Consider the following 23,618-nt stretch of genomic DNA (forward strand, 5'->3'; position numbering starts at 1 on the left):
GAGCAATTAGGGTTAAGTGCCTTGCTCAAGGGCACATCAACTGATTTTTCACCTAGTCGGGCTCGGGGATTCAAACCAGTGACCTTTCGGTTACTGGCCCAACACTCTTAAGCGCTAGGCTACCTGCCACCTTGATATTGGGAATATGCTTACGAGTCATAGTAGCCTGCAACGGTGTCTTGTTAACGGTGTCTATGAAATAATGGTTAATGTGATGACATGGGCACTAAATGAACCGCTTAACATTGGCCTACCGAATGCCATTGCATACTACTAGCCTGGTCCCAGATGTGTTTGTAATGTCTTGCCTCCTATGGTCATTGTCACTCCAAACATGACCAAAGGAGTTGGCAAGACAGCACAAACAGGTCTGGGACCAGGCTAAGTGTGTACAAGTATGCAGTTTTTCCCCCCAGTCAGTCATTGCACAGGAGCCCAAAGAAAAAGACCAGATACGAGGGTGAAATTTTGCAGAAATTTCTATTATAGTCTCATACAAAAAATGGACAAAAAAAGAATTGTCTGGTCTGCGCATTGTATTTCTATCTGCAAAGCTCAATGTTGATCCTGGACTCTCCTCTCTATTATGTCTGATTGGGACAGTGCATGTAGAAGAGAGAAACTATGGACCATTCACATTATCACATGAACTGTTTCCAGGGGTTTATTCAGGACGGTGCCACGTTATAAAACGTTCAGACAAATATTTTGAGGAGAACAGAATTCTCCCTAATGCAGAATAAGGAATCCCATAAATGCCTGTCTGCAATGTTCTAAACGTTGCACCCTCCTGAATAAACCCCCAGGTTTGTTGCCTGTTTTGTTCAAACCACACTGACAAAAACCATTCTGCTATGTGACCCGCGTCTGAACTTGGAACAAAAACCTCAACCAATTAGGGACTGCTCCAGCTTGTCATACCCTCCCTGTGACCAATCAGGCCACCAGACAACACCTGCGGCGACCAATCAGAATGAGTGTGGCAAACAGCCACGGGCAGAGCCTATCATTGAAAGGATCCAAAATGTAAAGAAGGCCACTTGTCCATCCTGTAGTGAGAGACCTGAGGCTTCCGACACATGCAGTAATGAAGGACCTTATCCTCTCCATAGAGGCCCCGATACACACAGTAAATAATCCATGCTCCAGCCTTCCAAACAGGCCTGAAGAGGTGGTCTGAGCCCAGAACTGATCCACTGATCTGTGGGACGGGAGGTGCCGGCTGTGGGTCTGTGTCTCTTTTTTTGGTCCCTGTCCTCTTTGCAGTTTGTCCTTGTTGCCCAGTCGGGCCATGGAGGTATGGTATGGGGAGGGGGAGGGGGAGGGGGGGAGGGTAGGTAGGTAGGTTGGTAGTGAGTTCTTCCTACTGTCCACGCCCTCCCCCTCTGGGGGCCCCACGTGGCGCTCCCCTCCAGATCCCTCTGCCGCCGCCTTCCTCTCTCTGGGGGGGTCGGCCTGGAGAGAGCAGAAGGACAAGAGACTGGGGTTGGGCTAAATTTCCAATCAGGACATAAAATCACTTTAACCCTAATACCAATGAAGAATGAAATGCAAAGACAGATTATAGAAGTCTGACAATATAAGACAAATAGAGAAGACCTGGTGTGCCAGGCTAGTATAATTAATTTTTTCCCGGTATGGGACCTCCTATAAGCGTATGCATGGGCCTAATCATAGAGTTATTTTTATATATATATATATATATATATATATATATATATATATATATATATATATATATATATATATATATACACACACACAGTGGGGAAAAAAAGAATTTAGTCAGCCACCAATTGTGCAAGTTCTCCTACTTAAAGATGAGAGGCCTATAATTTTCATCATAGGTACACGTCAACTATGACAGACAAAATGAGAAAGAAAAAAATCCTACAATGTGATTTTCGGGATTTAATGAATTTATTTGCAAATGATGGTGGAAAATAAGTATTTGTTCAATAACAAATGTTTTGGGGCTGTCGCTGGGCAACACGGACTTTCAACTCCCTCCAAAGATTTTCTATGGGGTTGAGATCTGGAGACTGGCTAGGCCACTCCAGGACCTTGAAATGCTTCTTACGAAGCCACTCCTTCGTTGCCCGGGCGGTGTGTTTGGGATCATTGTCATGCTGAAAGACCCAGCCACGTTTCATCTTCAATGCCCTTGCTGATGGAAGGAGGTTTTCACTCAAAATCTCACGATACATGGCCCCATTCATTCTTTCCTTTACACGGATCAGTCGTCCTGGTCCCTTTGCAGAAAAACAGCCCCAAAGCATGATGTTTCCACCCCCGTGCTTCACAGTAGGTATGGTGTTCTTTGGATGCAACTCAGCATTCTTTGTCCTCCAAACACGAAAAGTTGAGTTTTTACCAAAAAGTTCTATTTTGGTTTCATCTGACCATATGACATTCTCCCAATCCTCTTCTGGATCATCCAAATGCACTCTAGCAAACTTCAGACGGGCCTGGACATGTACTGGCTTAAGCAGGGGGACACGTCTTGCACTGCAGGATTTTAGTCCCTGGCGGCGTAGTGTGTTACTGATGGTAGGCTTTGTTACTTTGGTCCCAGCTCTCTGCAGGTCATTCACTAGGTCCCCCCGTGTGGTTCTGGGATTTTTGCTCACCATTCTTGTGATCATTTTGACCCCACGGGGTGAGATCTTGCGTGGAGCCCCAGATCGAGGGAGATTATCAGTGGTCTTGTATGTCTTCCATTTCCTAATAATTGCTCCCACAGTTTATTTCTTCAAACCAAGCTGCTTACCTATTGCAGATTCAGTCTTCCCAGCCTGGTGCAGGTCTACAATTTTGTTTCTGGTGTCTTTTGACAGCTCTTTGGTCTTGGCCATAGTGGAGTTTGGAGTGTGACTGTTTGAGGTTGTGGACAGGTGTCTTTTATACTGATAACAAGTTCAAACAGGTGCCATTAATACAGGTAACGAGTGGAGGGCAGAGGAGCCTCTTAAATAAGAAGTTACAGGTCTGTGAGAGCCAGAAATCTTGCTTGTTTGTAGGTGACCAAATACTTATTTTCCACCATAATTTGCAAATAAATTCATAAAAAATCCTACAATGTGATTTTCTGGATTTTTTTCCCTCAATTTGTCTGTCATAGTTGACGTGTACCTATGATGAAAATTACAGGCCTCTCTCATCTTTTTAAGTGGGAGAACTTGCACAATTGGTGGCTGACTAAATACTTTTTCCCCCCACTGTATATATATACACATATACATACACTGGACAAATATATAAACGCAACATGTAAAGTGTTGGTCCCATGTTTCATGAGCTGAAATAAAAAATCCCAAAACTTTTTCAAACGCACAAAAAGCTTTTCTCTCAAGTTTTGTGCACAAATTTGTTTACGTCCCTGTAAGTGAGCATTTCTCCTTTGCCAAGATAATCCACCCACCTGACAGGTATGACATATCAAGAAGCTGATTAAACAGCATCATTACACAGGTGCACCTTGTGCTCGGGACAATAAAAGTCGACTCTAAAATGTGCAGTTTTGTCACACAACACAATGCCACAGATGTCTCAAGTTTTGAGGGTGCGTGCCATTGGCATGCTGACTGCAGGAATATCCACCAGAGCTGTTGCCAGGTGAATTGAATGTACATTTTTCTACCATAAGCCACCTCCAACGTTGTTTTAGAGAATTTGGCAGTACGTCCAACTGGCCTCACAACTACAGACCACGTGTAACAACGCCAGCCCAGGACCTCCACATCCAGGGACCTTCACCTGTGGGATCATCTGAGACTAGCCACACGGACAGCTGATGAAACTGTGGGTTTGCACAACCGAAGGATTTCTGCACAAACTGTCAGAAACCATCTCAGGGATGCTCATCTGCGTGCTCGTCGTCCTCACCAGGGTTTTGACCTGACTGCAGTTCAGCGTTGTAACCGGCTTCAGTGGGCAAATGCTCACCTTCGATGGCCCCTGGCACGCTGGAGAAGTGTGCTCTTCACGGATGAATCCCGGTTTCAACTGTACTGGGCAGATGGCAGACAGCATGTATGGCGTCATGTAGGCGAGCGGTTTGCTGATGTCAATGTTGTGAACAGATTGCCCCATTGTGGCGGTGGAGTTATGATATGGGCAGGCATAACCTACGGACAACGAACACAATTGCATTTTATCGATGGCAATTTGAATGCACAGAGATACCGTGATGAGATCCTGAGGCCCATTTGTCGTGCCATTAATCCATGACATCACCTCATGTCGCAAGAATCTGTACACAATTCCTAGAAGCTGAAAATGTCCCAGTTCTTCCATGGTCTGCATACTCACCAGAAATGTCACCACCCATTGAGCATGTTTGGGATGCTCTGGATCGACGTGTACGACAGCGTGTTCCAGTTCCCGGCAATATCCATCAACTTCGCACAGCCATTGAAGAGGAGTGGGACAACATTCCACAGGCCACAATCAACAGCCTGATCAACTCTATGCGAAGGAGCTGTGTCGCGCTGCATGAGGCAAATGGTGGTCATACCAGATACTAACTGTTTTTCTGATCCATTCCCAGTCATGTGAAATCCATAGATTAGGGCCTAAAGAATTTATTTCAATTGACTGATTTCCTTATATGAACAGTAACTCAGTAAATCTTTGAAATTGTTGCATGTTGCGTTTAAAACAACCAGTCGTTATGTTTATCTGATTGTCAAACAATTTACATTTGACATTTTAGTCATTTAGCAGACGCTCTTATCCAGAACGACATACAGTTAGTGAGTGCATACATTTTTCATACTGGCCCCCCGTGGGAATCGAACCCACAACCCTGGCGTTGCAAGCGACATGCTCTACCAACCTTTACAATCACTTCAAAGGGCTCCTTTACTAGGCTACCCAGGCATGTTCATCCATTCGCAAACATATTTCCAGCCTCCAAACAGTAGTGAATGGAAAGAGACATCCGTTACACAAAACACCAAAAAGTGTAAGGACATTTGGCGATTGTCATTAGGTCAGAATTTATGCATTCACTGCTGTCTGCACGCGTCTCGGTGTCGGCCACTCATCTCTGCCTTGGCAAAATGTCAGGGTTCTCGTCGAACCACATCGCATTTTGGAGCGTAGGCTATACCACCCGTTTTCAAGTCAATTCGCTTATTTTTGATGCCTCTGTCATGCAGTAATGATAAAAAGTGGTGTAGTAGCCTACAGTTTGACATTTAGTTTTAATTATTGTGATAGGCTCATTATTTCCTGGTACGGCATACCCTCACTATTTATTTTGCCGGGACGCCGGACTGGACCGTATCGCACTGCCTTACTTTCACCCCTGCTAGTAGTTCAAAGTAATGGACACATGACTCACAGCCTTCGCATCAGTGATTGCCAAACACATACACACTCCTCCAGCTCTGTCACACACATACGCAAGCAACCCCCCCCCCCATCCCCATCCCCATCCCCATCCCCTCTCCCCTGCATACCTGCTGTCCTGTCCTCTGCCCCTGCTCCCGGGGAGTCTCGGTCTCCGGTGCCCGAGCCGTCGTGCCACGGGCGTTTACGTGGGGGCAGTGAGGCCATGTCCAAGCCCTGCAGGGAGGAGGAGTGCTCGCGGTTGGCAGGGGACGGGCTATTGTGCGGTTGGCCATGCTCCGAGCGCTGATTCTCTCGGTAAGCCTCGTGACCTGGGACCAAACACACACAATAACCTAAACACTGGGCTCTATGGGGAGATGTGGCTAAAACGGACCCTATTACTCACAATATTTGGCAGTATTTATTTTATAACCTGTTTCTCAGCTGTCAAAATGAAACCCTACATTTATTCTCAGTATTGTCACACTAAAAATCATCTGGGGCTGCAGTATACGTAGCTTAGTCCTTTCACCATCTTGAAATGTGTACATTACATGGAGGGAGACTGACCCATTACATTACATTTACGTCATTTAGCAGACGCTCTTATCCAGAGCGACTTACAGTTAGTGAGTGCATACATTATTATTATTATTATTATTTTAATTTTTTCTTCATACTGGACCCCCGTGGGAATCGAACCCACAACCCTGGCGTTGCAAACGCCATGCTCTATCAACTGAGCTACATCCCTGCCGGCCATTCCCTCCCCTACCCTGGACGACGCTGGGCCAATTGTGCGCCGCCCCATGGGTCTCCCGGTCGCGGCCAGCTACGACAGAGCCTGGATTTGGGATGCTCTGACCCGCTGCTAGCCATGATTTTTGTAAGGGTTAGCCTACTATCCTATTCTTTCCTAGCATTAGCATTGTCCATTGGGAGCTGTTGGCCTGCCACGCTAACCAAAATGTCCCGTCACAGACTACCCTTGTTCGATAGACATCCCCTTTACCTTGATTTCGCCCTCCCTCCCAGGCCTCTTGACGTCTGCCTTCCTCATAGTGTGGGGGGAACTCATCGGGGTTGGGGAGCAAGCACTGGCGTCTACCTCCACCACCTCCTGAGGTAACAACCGACGGATGAGTGAAAGATAGGACCCATAGATTGATGGACAGACATAAAGACAGACAGACGAAAGACCCATAGATTGATGGACAGACATAAAAATACAAACAAGATAGATCATAAAAGGAAAGTGACAAAGACAACACAAACTCAGCTGGTCTTACCTCCTCCTCTGGGTGGGCCCCCTCCTCGGGGGGGTCTCCCCCTCTCTCCGTTGTCCCAACCTCCACCCATCTCATTTGAGGCGTCAAAGTTCTCCTCCTGCACGCCAAACTCATCAGGGAACCCCCTCCCCCCAGGGCGACCCTGTCCACCCCCTCTGTACCTGCACAGAAAAGGGACCCCATTTGAGTGGAGATACAGCAGGCCCTTTGAAACATCTATGCCCTACTGTCCATGCTTTACCCTATATATCAGGAAAAGAGAGGTTCACACCTCAGGACACTAAGTAAAGGCTAGAAAACAAATCACATATGATTTTGCTTACTCTCAGTAGTGCAAGGCTTGATATGGCAACTGCTAGTCAAAATACATGACTGCTTTCTAAGATACAAAACACATCAGCTTCTGTTATGAGAGGAAACATCCACTAAGAAGATGACTTGGGCCGAGATTCAATCCCAGGTGCGTTATAACAGTGTTTTCCACTAGCGCCGGCTGTCATACTTTTTCCACTTAAATGAACTAGAATGAACTATATGAATTAACTAGGCTGCTTTTCAATTCGCAAGTCAGAAAAAAAAGTCAGCCGAGCCTTCTCCCGCTAGCATGAATGATATGCATCTTCTAGCGATCTATTGAAAGGACAGGCGCCTGTCAGTCACAAACTGAGCGATGACAGAGAAACCCTGCTGGTTTGACAGTCTGTCTGTCCCGCTGCCAATTACCTGGGTGCAGTGGTGTAAAGTACTTCAGTAAAAATAAAGTACTACTTAAGTAGTTTTGGGGGGTCTCTCTACTTTACTATTTATATTTTTGACAACTTTTACTTCACTACATTCCTAAAGAAAATAATGTACTTTTTACTCCATACATTTTCCCTGACACCCAAAAGTACTCGTTACATTTTGAATGCTTGGCAGGACAGGAAAATTGTCCAATTCACACACTTATCAAGAGAACATCCCTGGTCATCTCTACTGCCTCTTATCTGGGGGGACTCACTAAACACATGCATTGTTTGTAAATTATGTCTGAGTGTAGTAGTGTGCCCCTAGCTAACCGTAAATAAAATAAAAATGGAAATTGTGTTGTCTGGTTTGCTTAATATAACGAAATTGAAATGATTTATACTTTTACTTTTGATACTTAAGTATATTTTAAACCAAATACTTGACTTTTACTCAAGTAGTATTTTACTGGGTGACTTTCACTTCAGTCATTTTCTATTAAGGCATCTTTACTTTTACTCAAGTATGACAATTGGGTACTTTTCCACCACTGCCTGGGTGTGTGTTGTGTACGGTGTGGTTTCAGTCAAATTTCTTTACACGGAGGGAGAGCGCATGATGCTCCTTCATCGTCTATGTGAGTCAATTTGTACGTCCCATATGTGTTTACGATGAGTCGACATCCACTTAGCCTATTGTTTTCTAGCACATTTATTTATTTTCTTTCACGTGTTTCATATGCAGCCACGAAGTGCTGGCACATAGGCTTCCTGTGATTTGATTGACGAACAGCGAGCTTGACTAGTTTATAAATGGTGTCGAACTGATTGAATAAAGGCTCTCATATCCTTGCCGTTCATAAATCATACAACTTAGTTATATGTCCATGGTATCGCATCGGGACAAGTAAACTAAAGATCTCGTTTGTATATTTGTTATGAAGTCCATCAGGACTTGCCAGACAGTGACCTTAAAGTGAGTGACGTTCGTAGCCTACCGAATCGCATCGGTAAGAGAGCCGTTCATTAGGCTCCCTAATTTGCAACTGGTAGGTTTTTGGGCGATTATCTGCAGATAAATTATGAAAACATTCTATGAAGATGGTGAACCCTCCTCACTGCAGGAACAATACGTAGGCTTAGTGGAGCGATCGCGTCACTCTGGTCCAAAATATGATTTAAAAAACCGATTGAATTGTTTTAAATGCTAATCATACTTACATGGTATTTTCAAAGATCTTGATATAGGTCTACTGATTTAATCAAAGTGTTGACAACGGAGTAGTCAACTGCTGCTTACTATGTTGTAAAGCCCATGATTAACACCTGCTTCATTCTTCAATCATACCTGTATTGCAGATATCTGAGAAAATGCCTCTTTAAAAGGAAGCTTGAAGCCTTACAAGATTCTTTAAGAAGATCTGTGGGTCAGTTGTTAAACAAGGATAAAACAATTAATAATGACATACTGCAATTCACAAAGAGTTCCAAACACTTGTTGAAATTCTTTCACCAATTTAACTGATGTCATTCTATCTCTTCTCTTAAAGCTGCAATATGTAACTTTTTGGGCGATCCAACCAAATTCACATAGAAATTCTATCATATATTATAGATCTGTCATTCTCATTCAAAGCAAGTCTAAGAACTGGTAGATCTGTTCTAAGTGCGCTATTTCTATGCTTCCCGTTCTTGAGTTTCGTTTTTGCATCTTTTACTTTCGGTTTTGTACAAAAGCTTCAAACAGCTTAAAATACAATATGATTGGTAATGGAAAATATATTTCACAGTGGTTTAGACTGTACAAAGTTAATAGGAAAGTTGGTCGGCGGGTTAGTAGACGATTTTGTAGGAAAGATAGGTTGCGAGTTAGGTGGACAGTTAATGTGTGAGAGTTGGTAGAAAAGCTTGTTGGCGAGTTGGTAGAAAAGTTGGTCGGCGAGTTGGTAGGAAAGCTAGGTGGCGAGTTGGTAGAAAAGCTAGGTGGCGAGTTGGTAGAAAAGCTAGGTGGCGAGTTGGTAGAAAAGCTAGGTGGCGAGTTGGTAGAAAAGCTAGGTGGCGAGTTGGTAGAAAAGCTAGGTGGCGAGTTGGTATAAACATTTGTTGGCGAGATGGTAGGGAAGTGAGTTAGTAGGAAATTTTGTTGGCAAGTTAGTAGGAAAGTTAGACCCACGTGTCATGAGTCCTGGCCATGCCTCGGTGGAGGCCGCCTGTCTCTCTGCCTCTGGTCAAACGCCTCTCCTAGACCCTCATAACCATCATACCTGACACATAGGCCCAGAGTTTTGAGGCGGAAGCAACCCATAGAGACTTTAATATAGTAAGTAAGGGATCAGAGCAAAGGTAGGTTTGAAAGTCAAAGGATGCGGTCAAGATGAGAATTATGTAAAAAGTAGGTGAGGTGAGACTTTCACACTAAATTGGTTTGGAGCGGTTTTTCCCGAACTCTGGCGCGTTTTCCCACTTTGTTCGGTTCATCTGGACTGGTGTGAACACTATCTGCACTCGGGAGTGCACTAAACAATGCACCGTGGTTCGCTCAAAAAAGTTGTTCTTGGTTCGATTCCATTCGTACCGTGGTGCAGTTCGCTGCAGGTGAGAACGCAGTCCGGACCAAACTGCAAGATTTGGTTAAATGCACGCAGTACCTTACTAGCGCATCCGATGCAGATTAGGGGAGACGGGCGCTATTCCGGGGATATAGGCTACTGATATAGCCTATTAATGTCTCAGAGCGGCTATTGCCCTGTTTCCTTCCGCATGTTGTTGGAAGACCAAAGCGAAAATAATATGAAGTTTGCTTCTTGAAAATCATAGATGAATTTAACTAAGGTGTAGAGGTATATGTAAACACTGTATGAGCGCTTAGGTGAGATTTCAAGTAAGTATAAAGATGCAGGTTAGAGAGCCGGTAGAAGTGGCTGATGGCAAGGGCGTAAGTAGAGACACAAGATTAGAGGTCACAAACGAAAAGCAAGGTATTTCTAACCTGTCATCCCTGCGGCCTCGGAACTCTCCCACATCGTGGGGAAATCTTTCCTCAGAAGAGCCCCAGTTTCCCCCTTCTCCTCCTTGCCCTCCCCCTCTGTGGCCTCCCTGGTAGTCCTGGCCGAACCCTCGCCTGCAGCTCTCCTCTCTCCGTCCGTGGAAGTCCTGGCCCCCCTCATTAAAGTCTGAGGGTCCGCGGCGCCCCTGCTCGGAGTCTCCCCAGTAAGAACCGGAGCCCTGGTCGGGGCCCCCAGAGCCGCCCTGGCCTCCAGGTGGAGGACCCATGTGGTGGTTGGGAGGCCCTCGGGTATCTCCTTGGGAGAATCGGCGACATGCAGACAAACAATAGACAACAGTGCCGTTAACATCCTGAAATAAAATTAGTCAAAACATAGAGGGCACTGAAATGAAAGTCAGATAAAACAAAACTCTTTCATTGGAGAATCTCCATTGAGAATCCCTTTTAGTCCAGGACTAGGCTTAATCTGTGTCTGGGAAACCAGCCCTAAATGTTTATGACGGTAGGTATCAACTGTATTTTGTAATACAGTATATGTGTTTGAAAAGTAAATCTTCTCTGGTCTGAGAATTTGGGTTCTCCTACCTTTGCCATTGGGTCCTTGCTGCCCCATCCCATGCATCATGGGTCCAGAGTTTTGGCCCACCTGTGAGATATGTTGTTTTTAGGATTTAGTCTGCTTTACCAGCCATAACTTTATTTTACTCACATGAGAGCGAGCGGAGCGAGGGAAGCATACTAGAGTTACAAATAGCCTCTTCTAGCAGGCTTCTTTCTGCATGTCAAAGATCTGTATAATGTCAGCACCATTTGAAAGACAAGGAGGATTATGTTGGAAGATATCGTTCACAACAAGCAATAGTTTGGAGTTTCAAGGGCTGGGTAGAATTGGTGACTGTTCAGTTAATTCTTAAGTCAGGTTCCCACAAAACCCTTATCGAATAGTTTCAACAAGCATTGGATTGAACTATCTTGGATAATTTCATGGTGCACACAAACAAAGGCCCCAAAAAAGGCACACAAAAGGCCTTACTGACTAATGAGTTTTACCTCAATGTAGCTAGCAAGTTGGCTAACCAATGACACAATGTTGCTACAATGACCGCCACAGAACTATCCAGCCCAGGTGAATTTTTACCTCTGAAGATTCAACAAAACCTTGTCACATTTTTATTAAGAGAGCCTGCCTTCATATTTCCAACACATTTTGGGGGGGTTTGACAGCTAGTTTGACAATCTCACCTGGTGCTGCATGTAGGACGGAGGCCCCTGCATGTTGCCTGGTAGTCCCTGCATATTGCCTGGCGGTCCTTGCATGTTTCCAGGGGGGCCCTGCATGTTGCCAGGGGGTCCTTGCATGTTACCCTGCGGTGGTCTGTGCATCCCACCCGGGGGTGGCCCCTGCATGTTACCCATCACAGGCATGCCCCCCATGCCTGGCATGTTGCAATGTGTCCTTGGAGGGTTCTGCATGGGAGGCCCCATCCCCACTACTCCCTGCATGGGTCCCTGTGGGCCCATCATGCCCCCCTGGCCTCGAGGAGGGGGCCCCATCATTGCTACCGACGGGGGGCCCTGCATGTTTCCGGGCGGCCCCTGCATCCCTCTGGGTCCGGGAGGCATGCCGTGAGGCCCCTGGGGGCCCATGTTTCTGTGGGGGCCGGGGTGCCTCTGCATGCCCTGGGGCCCGTGGTGGTCCGGAGGACCCATCATGCCAATGATGTGGGGCATCTGCTGAGGGGGCATAGACTGGGGGAAGCCCTGAGGGGGTGGGGGCATGGGTCCTCCCTGGCCAGGGAAAGGTGGCATGGGTCCTTGTGGGCCTCCTGGGGGAGGCATGTTCCCGTCCATCGGATTCAAACGGTCCATCTTCATTTGCTGGGGAAAATAAGATATGTCGCTAAATCAACCTATACTGCATTTTCAATCTCTACTGTTTCTCACTTCTTGCGTGACTATGAGCAGTACACCACCTGTCACAGTGGTCAACAACTCTGGTACTGGGTGTGCTGACTTTTGTTCCATCCCAGCAATAAGACACCCGATTCAACTTGCTGAAACAAAAGCCTGTAGCTGCTGTCCAGGACTAGGGTTGTTGACCATTGACCTAAAATGTATTTCTCTTGCAATCACTCTTTCATGTTACCCATTTTTGTCACTTTCACACTTTTGTCACGCATTTAGGTATTTGTTTGTTTCAAAGTGGGCACTTTGCCTCGAACCTCTCACCTCTAGCATCATCGGGTTGGTGTTGGTCTTCTCGTCCATTTTCTTCTTCTCTCCTCCTGGGGGCATGAGAAGAACCTTATTATCTGCCCAGGCCTTAAGGATGGAGAGGGGGAAGGAGACAAAGGAAGTGAGATACTAAGAGATGTCACAGAGCAAATACTACATTTACTCACAACAGACTTATGTCTTGCTACTTTTTCTTGACGTCAACATTAATGTTTATAAAATTGAAGGTACCTGTTGGAATTGGGCAGGGATGGGTTTGGCGTAGGGGACCTTCTTCTGTGGCACTTTCTTCAGGTCTTTCTGTAAAATCTCCTCAATCCCCCAATCCAAACCTGGGATGCTCATCTCCTCCTCGGATGCAGTCTCTTTACCTTGAGAAAAATCGAACTACATTACCCATAGTCCACCAGTACCACTCCAACCTTGCAGCCACCAAACATCACCTACTGTATATTACATTGCTAGGACTATAAAGACTGTAAAAGTCACAGTCCATTGCTTTACCTTTGTTAGAGCTAATTCACCTACAAAACTACACCTTTACACCCCCCCCCCCCCCAAACCATTTCTTTGACTTAGATGAGACTTTGCGTAGGGTAAAGTGTGAATGGGTGTCCTCACCGCTTGCCTCTTGTTCCATGGCAGCTTTGAACTGGTCAGGTATCCCCATGCCAGGAATGGCAGCTAAACTGTTTGGCTCCATATCATCTGGAAAACAAACCCAGAACCACAAGTCAAATGGTGACACCATGTAACCTTGACTGGACAAACTTGTCTGGTTGCACGTGCCAACTCACGTGCACACACACCACAGAAAAACTAAAACACACAGCGTACATATTTACACACACACACACACACACACACACACACACACACACACACACACCGTATTCCACTCCATCCTCTGACATCCCTGGTAACAAATTCAGATTGTATCTGTCCCTCATCTTGTCCCCTGGGCGATTCCTGGTCCAGAATTTACTGAGAAAGAAAGCGAGAGATAGGGAGAGAAATCAGGCAGGGAACACTTCAAAGCCCATCTGACCAGACATTTGAGATGACACATATATTCAGTATGCAGCCAATGCGGAAATCAAACCCAAAACCTACTTCAAGCAACTGAGTCGTTATCAAACAATGTTACAATAGAAATATGAGAGAAATGTCTATCAATAGGGGTGTGTACCTTCTCCCTTTTCAAGATGAATCGATACACTTCTAGATACAATACAGGAACGATACGTTTAAGTTCGAAATGATTCGGTGTGATTAGACGAACGAAACAATGCGATTTGGTTCGATATGATGCGGTTCGATGCACTAACATTTGTTGCATAAAGACAATTATTTTCCATTCTAAATGAATAATAAATGGGTGAATGACAGAAATCGCATTTAGATTAACAGAACATGCAACTCCTGTAATGAAGCAGCCATTAAAAAGTTATTTTCAAACATTTTCCAAAATGCAATTCGCGGGAAAACTCCATTCTAGACAGCACACCTGATGAAAGCAGTTCCATACAGTGAAAGTATTCAGACCCCTTGACTTTTTCCACATTTTGTTACGTTACAGCCTTATTCTAAAATGGATAAAAAAAATACAAATTCTCAATCTACACACAATACCCCATAATGACAAAACGAAAACAGGTTTTTAGAAATGTTTGCTAATTTATTACAAATAAAAAACAGAAATACCTTATTTACATAAGTATTCAGACCCTTTGCTATGAGACTCGAATTTGAGCTCAGGTGCACCCTGTTTCCATTGATCATCCTTGAAATGTTTCTACAACTTGGGAGTCCACCTGTGGTAAATTCAATTGATTGGACATGATTTGGAAAGGCACACACCTGTCTATATAAGGCCCCACAGTTGACAGTGCATGTCAGGGCAAAAACCAAGCCATGAGGTCGAAGGAATTGTCAGTAGAGCTCAGAGACAGGATTGTGTCGGCACAGATCTGGGGAAGGGTACCAAAAAATGTCTGCAGCATTGAAGGTCCCCAAGAATACAGTGGCCTCCATCATTCTTAAATGGAAGAAGTTTGGAACCACCAAGACTCTTCCTAGAGCTGGCGACCCAGCCAAATTGAACAATCGGGGGAGAAGGGCCTTGGTCAGGGAGGTGACCAAGAACCTGATCGTCACTCTGACAGAGCTCCAGAGTTATTCTGTGGAGATGGGAGAACCTTCCAGAAGGACAAACATCTCTGCAGCATTCCACCAATCAGGCCTTTATGGTAGAGTGGCCAGACGGAAGCCACTCAGATGGAAGCCACTCCTCAGTAAAAGGCTCATGACAGCCCGCTTGGAGTTTGCCAAAAAGCACCTAAAGGACTCTCAGACCATGAGAAACAAGATTATTTGGTCTGATGAAACCAAAATTGAACTCTTTGGCCTGAATGCCAAGCGTCACGTCTGGAGGAAACCTGGCACCATCATGCTGTGGGGATGTTTTTCAGCAGCAGGGACTGGGAGACTAGTCAGGATCAAGGGAAAGATGAACGGAGCAAAGTACAGAGAGATCCTTGATGAAGTCCTGAGCGCTCTGGAGCAGGTTCTCAGACTGGGGCGAAGGTTCGCCTTCCAACAGGACAACGACCCTAAGCACACAGCCAAAACAATGCAGGAGTGGCTTCGGGACAAGTCTCTGAATGTCCTTGAGTGGCCCAGCCAGAGCCCGGACTTGAACCTGATCGAACATCTCTGGAGAGACCTGAAAATAGGTGTGCAGCGACGCTCTCCATTCAACCTGACAGAGCTTGAGAGGATCTGCAGAGAAGAATGGGATAAACTCCCCAAATACAGGTGTGCCAAGCTTGTAGCGTCATACCCAAAAAGGCTTGAGGCTGTAATCGCTGCCAAAGGTGCTTCAACAACGGAAACCCTGGCAGTTACATGCAGGAGTAGACGTACCAGTTCAATCCCCAAAAAGATGAGACATTTTCAGAAGGTAAAAAGTAAATCAGAGTAAACATTTAGTGAACCGGCAGTTCGTAACATTTGAATTTTCTGACCGATACATGCTACATTTGGATTGGTTTGGAGTCCCGATGCACTCGTATCTTAAACATTTGAACAGGATTCCGAGCCATATCGGTTAATTGTTACAACCCCATCTATTAACCTTATGAACAATTCCTTGTAGCCTAGCTTCCCTGTCTTCCCTGTTCTGGTATGGGTGGAGAGTTATGTCTATGTTTTTGATCCTCTATGGCTTGTGTATTTGTAAGCTTACCTGGTGTGGTCGTTGGATCCAGAGCAGAGGATGTGCCCAAGTGGGTGCCACGCCAGGCTCCAGATCATGCCCTCATGGGCCATCTCCATACCACCCACCTCCTTCTCCACCCTGACAGAAAGCACAGTAGAAATACAAGATAAGAGCATGACGTGACATGAAAACGGTCATAAATGGTAATGACCCCAGTCATTTGTAACATGCATAATGTCATTAATATAGGCTTTGTGGAGGAATTATTCATGTTCAGAGGTATTCAGACTATATTTATGAGCATTGCCCCCTTCCACATGATTAATGCTTGCTATCATACATTTGAACTATGTTCATTGAAATGACTGATGCAAAGAAATCAAGCCTTTGGCCAATGATTGGTAGAGGAAATTACATCCTGTGTGTCAGTTGGAGGGTTGAGCTGTCACTCTTACCCTACGTTCCAGAAGAGGAGGGATCCGTCCGAGCCTCCGCTGGCAAACAGGCCCTCGTGGACAGGGTGCCATGCTACAGCTGTAGACAAGAGGTTTAACACATATATTTCACAAACATACACATTATTTCTCAGGGATGGTTAACTCTTGAAATTCCATCTGTCTCCGAGTTATGTATATCAGCTTTTAGTTTTTTTGCACCATATTTATGGAACAATCTTCAATGCTCTTAAATTGGATGTCTTGGTGCCTCTAGGGCAATTCAGAAACCTGATTGAGGACCTTTTTACTGATGAATGTGTTTTTTTATGATGGTGCTTTTTTTCTTATTGCGTTTTGTATTTGATGTGTATATTTCTGTAACTCATGTGTAAAAGAGACCTTGGTCTCAGTATGACTCCCTGACAAAATAAAAGGTAAAGAAAAAAAATTATGTATCCGAAACTCAGGATCCCCACAAAAATAAAGTGGTCTCTCAACTCAAGGAGTTTCCCCTGCCCACCAGCAAGAATTATAGAGAACATTCACATCCTTGAAAGAGCAGAACATAGCAGAAACAATCCATAGCAACACTAACTATAATCAAGCACACAGGCGCACACACACCAGTGTAAATAAACCAAACATTTGGCATCATAATATTCCTCTAGCTACATCAGAGGCCATTTACTACACTAAGTGCTGAATGGAATAGGCCAAGTCACATCAGTCAAGTCAAAGCAGAAATACAGGTTCTCTCACACACACCTGTGGCCTCTTTCTTGTGGCCCCGGAACACCTGCAGCTCCTCCTTGAGGTTGCGGATGTCAAAGAGCTTACACAGGTGGTCGCGGGACGCTGTCAGCAACCAGTTACCATTCAGGTTCCACTTCACCTCCATCACCGTGTTCTTATGGGCGTGACTTGGGGGAGGGGGGAGAGTGAGCGTAAGGGACTGATACCTTTTACACACTACTAAGCTGAGGCAAGCTGAGCTGGCCTGGTTGTGCATCCAGCAAGTTGCTGACAAATATCCAAACAAGCACAGTACGGTTCAGCTTGGCACAGTAGTGTAAAAAGGGTATAAGTTCCTTTCTGTCCTCCAAGTTGCCTTAACCATTTTAAAACAGATTTAACCATTTTACTATCTGTAATCTACTGAGAAACTACATGGTTACAACGTCATTTTAACAAGAAAGCATTAATCGTTACCGAGAAGTAACACATTTTGTTCGATAATTTCTCAGGGGGCTCTGGGTTTTGGGGATGGGGTGCTTAATGCCAGCTGTGTGCTGCTTCTGCTGCCTCTGGGTAAAACTCACAGTGTGGCCAAACTCTGCCCGCTTTTGGGATCCCAGAATTTGATTGGCTGCTGGCTGTCTTTGCTCCCGGAAACCACCAGGCCTTTAGTGGGGTGCCAGTCCACGCACTTCACGTCAGCTCCGTGACCTGTGGAGGAAGAACACATTTAATATGTGTAAGGGTGTGTGTGTGTGTGTGTCAGAGGCAAAAGGACGACAGAACAAACATACAATAGTTAACTTGTATGTGCATCTGAGAGGTGGTGTGGTCTACTACAGGTGTGTGTGACAGATACAGCGTGTGTGTGTGTGTGTAGGGGGAGTCACTCAATCCCACCCTTACTCACTGTAGGGTGTGTAAACATAAAACTTGGGCAATATACTGTCTTGTACCAATGCATATACATTATAAAAGCTGGAAGCAGCATTGCCAGGGTTCAGCTGTGTGCCCACTGTGCCACCATCAGGAGAAATTGGGCACATTGCCCTAGGACAAGTTACTTCTGTGCTATTTATCACGCTTGCCAAATATCAGAACTCAAAATCAAACAGATCATGCAATATAATATACTTTTGATGTATTTTGGACCATTTTCAATGATGTTGACTATTTTAAACGTATTCTTCAGAACCGCTAGACCGATTGGCACCAAATCTGGTATATAGCATCTATGAATGCACATCTTCAAACACACTATTTTCCAAGACTATAGCTGAAACAATATGGCTGCTAGGAACCAATAAGCTTGCATGAATGGGGTTAGCTAGACTCATCCTTGAGCATGTGTGCCACATTTAATCACTGAGTCAAACAGATGAAGAGATATAAAAATGTGCTTGCATATGTTGAGTCTTCAGTGTTGGAGCATGTGTACCAATTTTTGTTATAATACGAATATCCGTGACTGATTTATATGCATTAATGTGACAGACCACGCCCACGTGAATGTTTATTGGTCAGTTGCAGCTATATTGTTTGACATACTAGCCTGGATTGTAGTGAGTTTACAGACCTTGGTCCATAGATGCAACATATCAAATTTCATGAAGATCGGTCATTCGGTGCCAGAGTAGCTTTTTAAGTGTTTTTCACAAAATTCAAAATGGCGGAAAATCCATCATGGCGGACCTTATGCGTTCTTGAGGCAAATGTGTTCCTTGTGAGGAGAGGGATCTATGTACCAAATTTCAAGACTCTAGGTCACACAGGGTGAGGGGCTTGACCTTTCAAAGTTAGCATTTTCAATCGCTTGTTATAGCGCCACCATGTGGCCAATTGGCATGGCATTGCATGGGAGAGTGTGGCCTTTGGCCTTTTACCATCATGCCAAGTTGCGCTGTCCTAGGCATCACCATCTCACAGGAATTTGCATGTTATCTGGTATAATAATAAATAATAATAATAAACGCTGACAAATACAATAGCGTTCCACCAGTTTGCTGATGAACCCCTAATTATTAAAACAGTAGATGTGGTAACAGACAAAATTCACAGTAATTACACATAGATTACATATAGTGTGTGAGCGAGAGTGTGTGAGTATAACAAAAGATATGAAGATAAGGTGACCAGAGACACCAACAAGGTTTAACAATGTGTAAATGTGTGTGATAGGAGATAAATTACTGTATGAACCATTGGTGACATGACTGACCTGAGTGACATTTCTACACTAAGCATCTACCTAGTTCATTATGTGATGGTATCTGAAAATGCCATTTCATCTAGTGTTGTCATGATACCAACATTTGACTAACGATACGATACCAGCCCATGTATCACGATACCAAGTAGTATCGCGATACCACAGGGGAAAAATTCAGTGGCCTAGCGTCCTGTTCGCCCTGTCCCCCGGACACTTGTTCCTGTTTTCTAAACGTTATGCGCATGCAGGGGAGACCCGTCATTCAGGGCAGGTAGCCCCACCTGTTTTGAGCCCCATAAAAATAAAAAATAAAAAGGCTCCTGTTTTGCATGTTATTTGGTCATTAATACGTGTCACATATCAGTTTACAAACAATGTAAAAAATATATATATATATCATTGAGTTAATAAACCTGCATTCAAACATGGTCTCTCTTTTGTTTTCTTGAGTAAGGCAGCTCCAAAATGCAGGTGTTTCAGCCTAGCTCAGTGCTTTCTGTGGTGGTTGGGCAAGCCAGCAGAAAATAGGAGCGTTGCGCCGTGATTGGCTCAGTGTTCTGTCACTCATGGGGACACTACATCACCGCCAAGTCTAAGTCCTTAGTAAGGGTAGACATTGAAAAGTCAAGCCCTTTGGGTCCTGCCATAGAGCTACATTAGAAGTGCCCTTCCAAGAAGGCTCAAGGTTATTGGCCACAGACAAAATGACGTCAAATCACATTATATGTACAGTAGCTTTGATTGGACTGATCGTGTAAACATCTTACTTTAAAAATCTTCGCTAAAATAAAATAAAATGCAAATGAATTACTTAAAAATCATACAAAGTGATTTTCTGGATTTTTGTTTTAGATTCCGTCTCTCACAGTTGAAGTGTACCTATAATAAAAATTACAGACCTCTACATGCTTTGTAAGTAGGTAAACCTGCAAAATCGGCAGTGTATCAAATACTTGTTCTCCCCACTGTATATATAAATTCCAATCGTACTTTATCAAAAACGTTTTCAAAGTCAGCTATGAATACCAGGCCTGGTTTCCCAGATTTGTCATAGTATTCTATTGTTTCCAGTACTTGTCTTATATTATGTAAAATACCTGTCTGATTAGGATTAATAATATCCAATAACTCTATACATTTTGCTATAATTTTTGCATCACAACACTAAAGTGTAAGGTTCCTCCAATCTTTTTAATGGACTGGATCTTTATATTTACCACTTGGATCCTGTTTCCGTAATAATGAAATCAGACCTTCTTGTTGAGTATCTGATAATCTATTAAATACTTTGTGCCTCCCTTACTCCACCAGACAAGATCAGGAAAAAAAATGCATTTTAGTTAAAAACTGCTGTATCTTTCTTTTTCTTTTTTACCACTAGGCATAGTGCCATATACATTTACCCTAGAAGTACAGCTAGGCATCTCTGCTGTAAAAGCACATTAATTCAATAAGAAATTTGTGAACTCATAGCTAATCAATTACTTACAGTGGAAACAAAAAACTAATAAGTGAAATAGTAGTGATCAATGAAAGTCAATTCACTGAAGACAACACAGACTAATCAATGGAAAATCTGCACAAATCTGAGTACAGCGTGCACATCTCTAGTTTTGGTTCATATACGGCTTCTCAATAGCAAAAAGAAAAAGAAAAAAACATTGTCAACCCACGGTAGTCTAATGCATCAGGTTATATCAAAATATGAGGGTGTCCAAACTGGCAAACTGGTTTCATCTAAAAGTTCAATTCTGCATTTATTCTTCAATGAGCACAGTAATGTTTATTTAGTTTATTGCAAGGCTCAAAAAACCAAAAGCAAGCCAAACTGGTTTGAAGTAAATGGTCAGTTCTGCATTGTTCTTCAACGAGCACAGTAAAGCTTATTTACACTGAACAAAAATATAAACACAACATGCAACAATTTTACGGAGTTACAGTTCATATAAGGAAATCAGTCAATTGAAATGAATTCATTAGGCCCAAATCTATGGATTTCACATGACCGGGACAACAGATATGCATCGGTTGGCCAAAACAAGAAAAGAAAAGTAGGGGTGTGATCAGAAAAACAGTCAGTATCTGGTGTGACCACCATTTGCCTCATGCAGCACGACATCTCCATTGCATTGAGTTGATCCGGCTGTTGATTGTGGCCTGTGGAATGTTGACCCCCTCTCCTCTTCAATGGCTGTGCGAAGTTGCTTGATATTGGCGGGAACTGGAACACGCTGTCGTACACGTCGATCCAGAGCATCCCAAACATGCTCAATGGGTGACATGTCTGGTACGTATGCAGGCCATGGAAGAACCGGGACATTTTCAGCTTGCAGGAATTGTGTACAGATTCTTGCGACATGGGGCCATGCATTATCATGCTGAAACATGAGGTGATGGCGCCGGATGAATAGCACGACAATGGGCCTCAGAATCTCGTACGGGTATCTCTGTGCATTCAAATCGCCATCAATAAATAGCAATTGTGTTCGTTGTCCGTAGTTTATGCCCATACCATAATCCCATCGCCACCATGGGACACTGTTCACAACATGCAGTCTGCCCGGTACAGTTGAAACTTCTCCAGTGTGCCAGCGGCCATCGAAGGTGAGCATTTTCCCACTGAAGTCAGTTACGATGCCAAACTGCAGTCAGGTCAAGACCCTGGTGAGGACAACGAGCACGCAAATGAGCTTCCCTGAGACGGTTTCTGACAGTTTGTGCAGAAATTCTTTGGTTGTGCAAACCCACAGTTTCATCAGCTGTCCGGGTGGCTGGTCTCAGGTGAAGAAGCCGGATGTGGAGGTCCTTGGCTGGCGTGGTTACATGTGGTCTGTGGTTGTGAGGCCAGTTGAACGTAGTGCTACATTTTCTAAAATGACGTTGGAGGCGGATTATGGTAGAGAAATTAACATTCAATTCTCTGGCAAAAGCTCTGGTAGACATTCCTGCAGTCAGCATGCCAATTGCACGCTCCCTCAAAACTTGAGACATCTGTGACATTGTGTTGTGTGACAAAACTGCACATTTTAGAGTGGCCTTTTATTGTCCCCAGCACAAGGTGCACCTGTGTAATGATTATGCTGTTTAATCAGCTTCTTGATATGCCACATCTGTCAGGTGGATGGATTATCTTGGCAAAGGAGAAATGCTCACTAACAGGAATGTAAACAAATTTGTGCATAACATTTTAGAGAAATAAGCTTTTTGTGCATATGGAACATTTCTGGGATCTTTTATTTCAGCTCATGAAACATGGGACCAACACTTTATATATTGCGTTCATATTTTTGTTCAGTGGAATTTATTGCAAGGCTCAAAAGACAAGTCAACTACAATGACATTGCATACAGTATAGAATCTGTGAAATTAGCAGATTAGGCCAAACTTTCTGCATGGCCTGCGAATAGTTCAATGTAACTTCACTTGTATTCAAAATTGTCTGCAACTGTAAACATATGAACATAATACTAGCAAACAAGGTGTTTACTTTATTCATGCTTGGCAGGAACAATTTTATTCAATTCGCACAAGGATGCAAATATGTAGCCTTGCTAGCCGCCTGATCTTGCGAGCTTACATGAGAGATCAGGCAACTCGCGTGGCTAGCCAATATGCTCTACAATGACACCCCCAATCCCTTCCAAGCTTTTATTAAAACAAATTAAACCATGCAATCAAAGAGGAATGGGTTTTTCCTGACTAGGGTGTTTATACGGCAAAGACTTGATCGATCATACTGTGACTAACTGTGAATCATGCTGAACCATCAAGATCCTGCCTTCAGACAGACAGATAGACACACACACTCTACAGAAAAGAACACACCAAACTGTGTACTCTTATAATGTACTAATATACAACAACGGGCACTGAAACCAGTTCCTGTGAATATACACTATATATACAAAAGTATGTGGACACCCCTTCAAATGAGTGGATTCGGCTATTTCAGCCACACCGGTTGCTGACAGGTGTATAAAATCGAGCACATAGCTATGAACTAGCATTAGCCTTTATAGCTAAATGTTATATAAAGAAAACCTATGCAATTAAAAGTAAATGCTCGTGCAACGTGACTAGTTGGTGTTGGGATAGGCCTACCTACAGTATACATTCACCAAGGTTTTGACTATTTAAAAAACATTGTTAATTGATAATCAATTGGATATTAACAAAATTAAATCTAATTACAACAACCACCGCTAATGTACAGTACCAGTCAAAAGTTGTCACACCTACTCATTCAAGGGTTTTTCTTTATTTTGACTATTTTCTACATCGTAGAATAATCAAAACTATGAAATAACACATATGGAATCATGTAGTAACCAAAAAAGTGTTAAACAAATCAAAATATATTTTAGATTTTTCAAAGTAGCCACCCTTTGCCTTGATGACAGCTTTGCACACTCTTTGCATTCTCT

The 23,618-nt window shown here is 43.9% G+C and overlaps 1 protein-coding gene across 3 annotated transcripts in view; it reads right to left on the reverse strand.

Annotated features, from left to right (window-relative positions):
- Positions 1-462: 462 nt before the first annotated feature.
- Positions 463-23,618, reverse strand: part of LOC311145089 (pre-mRNA 3' end processing protein WDR33-like) — a 42,523-nt gene continuing 19,367 nt past the window's right edge. Inside the window, exons 8-22 of one of the 3 annotated variants that reach the window (XM_084181268.1) lie at positions 17,570-17,696; positions 17,016-17,170; positions 16,269-16,347; positions 15,841-15,951; positions 13,483-13,577; positions 13,215-13,301; positions 12,825-12,958; positions 12,588-12,680; positions 11,601-12,236; positions 10,944-11,004; positions 10,341-10,650; positions 6,627-6,787; positions 6,350-6,457; positions 5,466-5,666; positions 463-1,455 (exon numbers count right to left, since the gene is read on the reverse strand). In XM_084181268.1, the coding sequence (XP_084037394.1) occupies positions 1,364-1,455; positions 5,466-5,666; positions 6,350-6,457; positions 6,627-6,787; positions 10,341-10,650; positions 10,944-11,004; positions 11,601-12,236; positions 12,588-12,680; positions 12,825-12,958; positions 13,215-13,301; positions 13,483-13,577; positions 15,841-15,951; positions 16,269-16,347; positions 17,016-17,170; positions 17,570-17,696 (2,450 nt within the window). In that variant the 3' untranslated portion in view covers positions 463-1,363. Of the gene's footprint in view, positions 1,456-5,465; positions 5,667-6,349; positions 6,458-6,626; positions 6,788-10,340; positions 10,654-10,943; positions 11,005-11,600; positions 12,237-12,587; positions 12,681-12,824; positions 12,965-13,214; positions 13,302-13,482; positions 13,578-15,840; positions 15,952-16,268; positions 16,348-17,015; positions 17,171-17,569; positions 17,697-23,618 lie in introns of all 3 variants that reach the window. The other 2 variants (XM_084181267.1, XM_084181266.1) reach the window with 2 other exon arrangements.

The sequence above is a fragment of the Coregonus lavaretus genome (genome assembly GCF_964263955.1).
Source record: "Coregonus lavaretus genome assembly, chromosome: 17".
Lineage (NCBI taxonomy): Eukaryota > Metazoa > Chordata > Actinopteri > Salmoniformes > Salmonidae > Coregonus > Coregonus lavaretus.